Source organism: Suncus etruscus, chromosome 11 (genome assembly GCF_024139225.1).
Source record: "Suncus etruscus isolate mSunEtr1 chromosome 11, mSunEtr1.pri.cur, whole genome shotgun sequence".
Classification (NCBI taxonomy): domain Eukaryota; kingdom Metazoa; phylum Chordata; class Mammalia; order Eulipotyphla; family Soricidae; genus Suncus; species Suncus etruscus.
In genome coordinates, this window is record NC_064858.1 from 79,770,003 (window position 1) to 79,778,204 (window position 8,202).

The following is an 8,202-nucleotide window of genomic DNA, read 5'->3' on the forward strand; positions in this document are numbered from 1 at the left end:
TGCTGCGGCGCGTTGCTATAGTTATGTCACTGCGGATGGGGCGGGAGTGCTTCGCTCGGGCAACTTCCGCTTCCGGGTCGGCGCCCGCGCCGTTCGCGGGAAAAGGTGAATGGTGCCGCGCTTCCTGCGCCTCCTGCCGCTACCGTCCCGACTCGCCTGGCCCCGCGCGCTCAGCCTGGAGCCCGCCCCGCCCTGCAAGCGGGCCCGCGAAGGCCCGTCCATGGCGCCGCCCCGCATCGGGACCCACAACGGCACCTTCCACTGCGACGAGGCCCTGGCCTGCGCGCTCCTGCGCCTGCTGCCGGAGTACCGGGTAGGGCTCGCGAGGACCCCGGGGCAGCGTGCCCGGGCCCTGAGCTCACCCGCCCGCTCTGTCGCCCGCAGGACGCGGACATCGTGCGCACCCGGGACCCCGAGCAGCTGGCGGCCTGCGACGTGGTGGTGGACGTGGGCGGCGAGTACGACCCCCGGCGGCACCGCTACGACCACCACCAGCGGTGAGTGAGGACGTGGCTCTGCGCTCAGAAACCGTGGGGTGCCGGGCTTCGAACCACCGTCCTTCTGCATGCAAGGCAGACGCCCTACTTCCATGCTATCTCTCCGGCCCCTCGGTTTGAACTTTTTTTGGGGGGGGGGTTGATTTTTGGTTTTGGGGTCACACCCGGCAGCGCTCAGGGATTCCTCCTGGCTCTGCCCTCAGAAATCGCTCCATGCAGCCTCGGGGGACCATGTGTGGTCCCGGGATTCGAACCACCAACCGACCTCTGCTTGCAAGGCAAGCGCCTAACCTCCATGCTATCTATCTCTCCGGACCCTCGGCTTGAACTTTTTTGACTTGAACTTTGTCCAGGTTTCGACCCTGTGAGTGGAGTAAGCCCCCCACGATGCTTTGAATCCCACTGGGACTGGAGCTTCCATTCTTTCCTCCTCTCACCTGTCTAGGTCTTTTTCTTTGCCTCATCATCTATCCCAGCCTCCCGTGGCCTCTACTCCATCTTCTCAACTCACCGGTCTTTGCTTCTACCAGCATGGTCTCATCATATCCCCAGCAATACCCACACTATTGCCCTACCCTGTGCCCACCCTCAAAGCTGGCCTTGGTGGTAGAGGATATGGTCTTTGCTTCACTGACACTCCTTGGTGGGAAGTCTTTTCATTTCCAGGAAGTATCCATTTGCCCCCTCCATCCCAGCCTTTTCCCCTCTCCTCAAGGGTGCCATCAACCACTTATCAATAAGCCATCTGTCTCTTTTTGCTTTGTTTTTGTTTTTGGATCACACCCAGTGACACTCAGGGTTTACTCCTGGTAAGCACGGGGACCCCATGGGATGCCGGGATTCGAACCACCGCTTATTAGAACCAGCTGCATGCAAGGCAAAGGCCCTACCGCAGTGCTATCTCTCCAGCCCCAGCCATCTATCTCTTTTTTTTTCCAAGGAAATTGAGTTTTTCCTGCTCACAAGACTACAGCAATCCACTCTTAGTTCCCTTTCAGTTTAGGAAATCCTTTTGCTTTTTCAAAACATAGCCTTTATCTCCTCCATATTTTGGGTTTCAGCTCTAAGTTTTTTCCCTTCAGCTGCCAACCCAATTTTTTTTTTCTTGTTCATAACCTGTAACTGTTCTAGTTTTCATCTTGTAAATGGAAGTAAGAAAGACGGGGGCATGGGGCACACACAGCAGGTGGGGCATTTGCCTTGTATGCTGCCGACCCGGGTTTGATCTTGGTGTCCTGTAACTAGAGCAGAGCAGGTAGTGCTTGGCCTTGCATGTGGTCAACCAGGGTTTGTTCTCCAGCATTCCCCCATACCCTGCCATGAATGATCCCTGAGCATCACTAAGTGTGGCCAAAAACTAAAAAGTCCCTCACTTTTACACTATTTTTGCCTTTTTTTTTTTATTTGGGAGCCTCACCATTCACTCCCAGGGTTGCCGTTTAGATAGCTGACTGGGGTTCAGTCCCCAGCGTGAGCCCTACCAGGAGTGATCGCTAACCATAGAGCCAGGAGCAACCCTTGAGTACTACCAGGTGTGGCCCCTAAAACAAATACAAATTAAAAAAGCCAAAGTGCCAGAGATAGCACAGTGGTAGGGCATTTGCCTTGCACGCAAGCGACCCAAAACAGATAGTGGTTGAAATCCCGGCATCCCATATGGTCCTCTGAGCCAGCCAGGAGTGATTTCTGAGCGTACCAAGAGGAACCCCTGAGCACCACTAGTGTGACCCAAATTTAAAAAAAGAAAATAAAAAGTCAAAGCACAAAGTGAATACCACTAAATCAATCTCATTTCCTTTTGGGCTGGGGTACACCCAGCATCCTGGTACTACACTCACTCAAGTCATTCCTGATGGTGCTCAGGGGACTGTAGGGATGTTGGGGTTTAAAACCTGGCCCTCATCCCCTTTTCTTTATCTCCCAATGGGCTTCTTCTCTGTCCCACCCCTCTTCTCAAAGTAAGCAGTATTCTACTGATTTTCAGCATTGTTGCGCTCATGTCTATTTCCATTTACGTTCAAGTAATTTTTGTAATGAGTTTAATAGAAATCATTATAATTGTGACCAACTGATTTCTAGAAATCATCCTGTGGAATGTACTTCCATGACAGTTTCATACTTTTTCCTGTTTTCTGTCCTACCTCTATTCAAATTTCTAACTTCCTCACTCACCTGGACCACTGCAGGTAATTGTCTATTTTTTTTTTTTTTGTGGTTTTGGGGTCACACCCGGCAGTGCTCAGGGGTTATTCCTGGCTCCAGGCTCAGAAATTGCTCCTGGCAGGCACAGGGGACCATATGGGGCGCCGGGATTCAAACCGATGACCTCCTGCATGAAAGGCAAACACCTTACCTCCATGCTATCTCTCCGGCCCCAATTGTCTTTTTTTTTTTTTTTTTTTTTTGGGTCACACCCGGCGGTGCTCAGGGGTTACTCCTGGCTGTCTGCTCAGAAATAGCTCCTGGCAGGCACGGGGGACCATATGGGACACCGGGATTCGAACCAACCACCTTTGGTCCTGGATCGGCTGTTTGCAAGGCAAACACCGCTGTGCTATCTCTCCGGGCCCCCAATTGTCTATCTTTTACATGCTGGTTGCAGTGTTTTATTTTTGGTTTTGGACCACATCCAGCAGGTGTCAGGGACTATTGCCAGCTTTGTGCTCAGGGAGCCACAGTGCCAGGGATTGAATCCGTGTCTCCCACATGCAAAACATATGCTCTTGTTTGTTGACCTTTGACCCTCCCAGTGTTCTGCTTTTGCTTGTTTTAAATCTGGCTCCCTATTGCATGAGTAATGCCTGAACTCCTGGGCATGATGTACATGGCTTTCCGAGATCTGACTAATCCTGCTTATCTTGCACTTCTCCTTCCCCCCATATGTATAGCTTTGTTTGTTTTTCTTCCTTTTGGGGGTCATACCAATTCAGGGCTTACTTCTAGAAGGAGCTGGAGCGATAGCACAATGATAGGGCATTTACCTTGCACATGGCTGACCCAGCACAGACCCACATTAGATTCCTAGCATTCCATATGCTCCCCCAAGCCTGCTAGGAGTGATTTGTGAGTGCAGAACCCGGAGTAACAACCCCTGAGCATCACCCTAGTGATTTCTAGAAATCATCCTATGTTTTATACTTCCATATTTCCATGTACTTCCCAGTGATGCTCAGGGATTACTCCTTAGTCTGTACCCCAAAACCATTCCTGGTGGTGATGCCATATGATGCCTGGAATAATTCACAGGCTCTTCTCCCTGGATCTTCACCCCACCCTCTTGCCTGTCTCCTTGTTATTTATTTCCATGGTTGTGTATTGTTCTGATTCTAGCATTTGAAGGTCAAGACAAGTTTTGCTACTGGGGGGTGTGGTGTGTGTGTGTGTGTGTGTGTGTGTGTGTTTGCTATTTGAAGGAAAAAAGGGCTCCATACTGAAGCCCATATTAACTCATGAGCATAAATCAGGTCCTGGAGTTGGCCTAGCTCCCAGAGGATCCCCAGCCTCCCAACTCCAGGTCTACACTTGCACACATACCATGACTCCCCATGGCTGCTTCTTAACTCAGCCACACCTCCCTGTGCTCCTCAGGTCTTTCACAGAGACCATGAGCTCCCTGGCTCCTGGGAAGCCATGGCAGACCAAGCTGAGCAGTGCGGGACTCATCTATCTGCACTTCGGCCACAGGCTGCTGGCTCAGCTGCTGGGGACTAGTGAAGAGGACAGCATGGTGGGCACTCTCTATGACAAGGTGGGGACCTGAGGACAGAGATCCCCTTATCTGTGTCTGCACCAGGCCTCTGGGCATGGCACTCTTGAAATATGTGGGGTAGGGTTACTGGTCCCGAGTTCCTAGGTTCTTGCTGGGGTAGTAGATAAGAGGATGGGGAAGGGTCTGGAAAAACCATAAAGCATCCCAGTCTTCTTTTGTCTTTTGTCGATGGGCATTACCCAGTGATGCTCATGGATTGCTTCTGGTTTAGTGTGCTTGGGTGTATTATAGACAACCAGGGACCAAATCCAGTTGGTCACATGCAAAGCAAGCACCTTAGCCACTGAACTATTTCTCTGGCCCCCACTCTTTGGATTGTTCAACACCTTGGTCACAGGTGGCCGCAAGTTTGTAAGCAGACAGCTCCAAAATTCTAGCTGCCAAAGTAGAGCGGAACATAATGTAGGTGCCATTGTAAAAGCTCTCCAAAGAAAGGGAAGTATAACTAAGAAGAGGAGAACAATGAAAAGATCTTTAGGTTCTATAAGCTCAGCAGGTTTCTGCTGAGGGAAGGAACAGGGCAAGTGATCCTAATGTGTGTGTGAGATCAAAGGGTGATACTTTTGGGCCGGAGTGGTGGTGCAAGCGGTAGGGTGTTTGCCTTGCACGCTGATCTCGATTAACAGACCTTGATTCAATCCATTGGCGTCCCATATGGTCCCCCAAGCCAGGAGGGATTTCTGAGTATATAGCCAGGAGTAACCCCTGAGCATCACCGGGTGTGTCCCAAACACCACGAAAGCACCAAGGGAAGAGTAAATGAACCTGAACGGAGTCTATAGTTAATCCCATGACAATATAGTCCAAGGGTGGAGAAGCCCCATATCTCTTAGGCCAAGTGAATTCCTTTTCAAATGACCCCAATATTTACTGTGCCAGTGCAGGAGGGAAAAAGAAGGTAAAAAGCACAAAACATTTTTTTTTATATACTCATTTTTATTATTTTTTTATTTTTACTTACCTATCTACTTCTTGTCGATTTCCCTGTTTTGGTGTGGTTATTGAAGTTGTTATCCCCATTTATGTTTTTTCCTTCTTTTCTTTTCTTTCTTTATGTGCCCTGCCATGTTTTTTTATCTCAAGACCATGGCTTTTTTTGTGGTGCTTATTGTTGTTATTGTTGGAGTGCTCACTGGATATTTGTTTTTTTTTTTGTTGTTGTTGTTTTTTTTGGGTTTTTTTGTTGTTGTTGTTGTTGTTTTTTTTTTTTTTTTTTTCGGTTTTTGGGCCACACCCTGTGACGCTCAGGGGTTACTCCTGGCTATGCGCTCAGAAGTTGCTCCTGGCTTCTTGGGGGACCATATGGGAAGCCGGGGGATCGAACCGCGGTCCGTCCTAGGTTAGCGCAGGCAAGGCAGGCACCTTACCTCCAGCGCCACCGCCCGGCCCCGTTTTTTTTTTTTTTTTTTTTTGGTTTTTGGTTTTTGGGCCACACCCGGCGGTGCTCAGGGGTTACTCCTGGCTGTCTGCTCAGAAATAGCTCCTGGCAGGCACGGGGGACCATATGGGACACCGGGATTCGAACCAACCACCTTTGGTCCTGGATCGGCTGCTTGCAAGGCAAACGCCGCTGTGCTATCTCTCCGGGTCCCTCACTGGATATTTGACACTTCTTTTTGTACTGTTGGGGTGTTTCACCTTATTTTTCTCCTTCGTCTCTCAAACCGATGATGAGAGCCTCTAGGATTCTACCCATTTTCAGCGTATTAGACTTTCACCCCAGTTTATACTTTTCTCTTCTTCAAACCAAACCACATAACACCAATTATCTAGTCCTGCCTCCCAGTTAGAGGGGGAAATAAGAGAGGCACCAAGACCAAACAGGTGCAAGACTACTAAGTAGTAAGCTAGGTACAGAGGGGACCACATTTTCTAGCAGCCCCGGGGGTGAGGGAGGAGGATATGGGAGGTAGGACGAAAACGGAGGTGTAGGGAGGACAAATCGGTGATGGGAATCCCCGATTTTATGTAAATATGTACCTAAATATTATTGTCAACAATATGTAGGGCCCGGAGAGATAGCACAGCGGTGTTTGCCTTGCAAGCAGCCGATCCAGGACCTAAGGTGGTTGGTTTGAATCCCGGTGTCCCATATGGTCCCCCGTGCCTAACAGGAGCTATTTCTGAGCAGACAGCCAGGAGTAACCCCTGAGCACCGCCGGGTGTGGCCCAAAAACAAAAACAAAACAAAACAAAAAAACCAATATGTAAACCACTATGTTCAAAATAAAAATTATATTAAGAAGAAAAGTGATACTTTTTTTGGGGGGGAGGCCACACCTGGCAGGTCAGGATACCCTGAGTAAAATGCCTCTGGAATGCTGGGGATCAAATCCAGGCCATCTGTGTGTAAGGCAAATGCACACAGAAAGAATTTGGGCAAATTTTTTCTAAATGCCTGCTGTATTATCACTCTGGCCCCTAAATTTAGGATGATTCCGAGGACACCTGCTTAATCCTCTTCCTGTGACATTACAAACTCAAGTATCCGATTTTGTCAGCTCTTATTTTACACGTGACAACTGTTGAGCTCAGTGCTCTGTCCCCTTTGTGTGTGTGGAGGGGGTGGGAGGTGCCCACATCCAGCTATGCTGAGGGGGTCTCTTCTGGTTCTGTGCTCAGTAGGGCCTGATAGTGTTCAGGGAAACCTATGGGATACCAGACAGCCATGTGCAAAGCAGGTGTCCTACTCTGCTGTATTATCATTTTGGCCCCAGTGCTCTATTCCTTCTGACAGCTTTTGGATGGTCCCCAAGAGAGAAAGTAATAAATCAAATTGATCTTTTAGAAGATTGTCTGACCGTCTAACTCATTTTCTGTCTTGCCACCTCAGCTGTACGAGAACTTCGTGGAGGAGGTGGATGCTGTGGACAATGGCATCTCCCAGTGGGAGGGTCAGCCTCGCTATGCGTTGACAACTACCCTTAGTGCCCGGGTAGCTCGCCTCAATCCCACCTGGAACCAACCTAACCAAGACACAGAGGTAAGGGGGAGTTGAGGGGAGATGGCAAGGAATGTTAAAACCTCAGGAAGGGAGTGGCCATATCTTCCCTGACCCCCAGCCTCACACAATTACAAGCCCTCACCAGCACCTCAGTTCAGATCCCCATGATTCCCAGGCTGGGTTCCAGCGTGCAGTGGAGCTAGTTCGAGAAGAGTTTCTGCAGAGACTAGATTTCTACCAGCATAGCTGGCTGCCGGCACGGTCCTTGGTGGAGGAGGCTCTGGCCCAGCGATTCCAGGTATCAGCATGGGAGGAAGCTCTGTGGCTCCTGATCAGAAAATGCTTTCCTTCTACCTACACCTCACTTCCCTTTCAGGTGGATCCAAGTGGAGAGATAGTGGAGCTAGCCAAAGGCGGGTGCCCTTGGAAGGAGCACCTGTACCACCTAGAAACGGAGTTGTGCCCTCCGATGGCCATCGCCTTTGTTATCTACACAGATCAAAATGGACAGTGGCGGGTGCAGTGTGTGCCTAAGGAGCCCCATTCTTTCCAAAGTCGGTGAGCGGGGGCACCTTACCCTTACCATTGGCCTCTGGCCTGTTGCAGCCTTATCAGAGGAGGCCACTCAGCTTGACCTCCGCTCAACTCATTTGCTTCCCCAACTGTCTTGTAGGTTGCCTCTGCCAGAGCCCTGGAGGGGCCTTCGAGACGAGGCATTAGACCAGGTCAGTGGGATTCCCGGCTGCATCTTCGTCCACGCCAGTGGCTTCATCGGTGGGCACCACACCCGAGAGGGTGCTCTGAGCATGGCCCGCGCCACCCTGACCCAGCGTTCAGCACCTGTGCCGCCTACAGATGCCTAGATGTTATTAAAGTTCCTTTCATCTCTTACCAAGTATTTGCACTTTGAGAATTTGCTGATATCTGAGGAAGGTGCCTAAGCTATGTTTTGTTTATAATTGGATATACTTGAATGATCCTTAAAAGAGAAA

At 50.0% G+C, this 8,202-nt stretch overlaps 1 protein-coding gene across 1 annotated transcript; it reads left to right on the forward strand.

Moving 5' to 3' along the window:
* Nucleotides 1-109: 109 nt before the first annotated feature.
* On the forward strand, nucleotides 110-8,105 carry MYG1 (MYG1 exonuclease). Its single transcript, XM_049783529.1, has 7 exons — nucleotides 110-313; nucleotides 385-497; nucleotides 4,086-4,245; nucleotides 7,100-7,249; nucleotides 7,386-7,508; nucleotides 7,587-7,768; nucleotides 7,884-8,105. Exons 1-7 carry the CDS (start codon nucleotides 110-112, stop codon nucleotides 8,071-8,073), a joined length of 1,122 nt encoding a protein of 373 aa, XP_049639486.1. The 3' UTR covers nucleotides 8,074-8,105.
* Nucleotides 8,106-8,202: the final 97 nt, after the last annotated feature.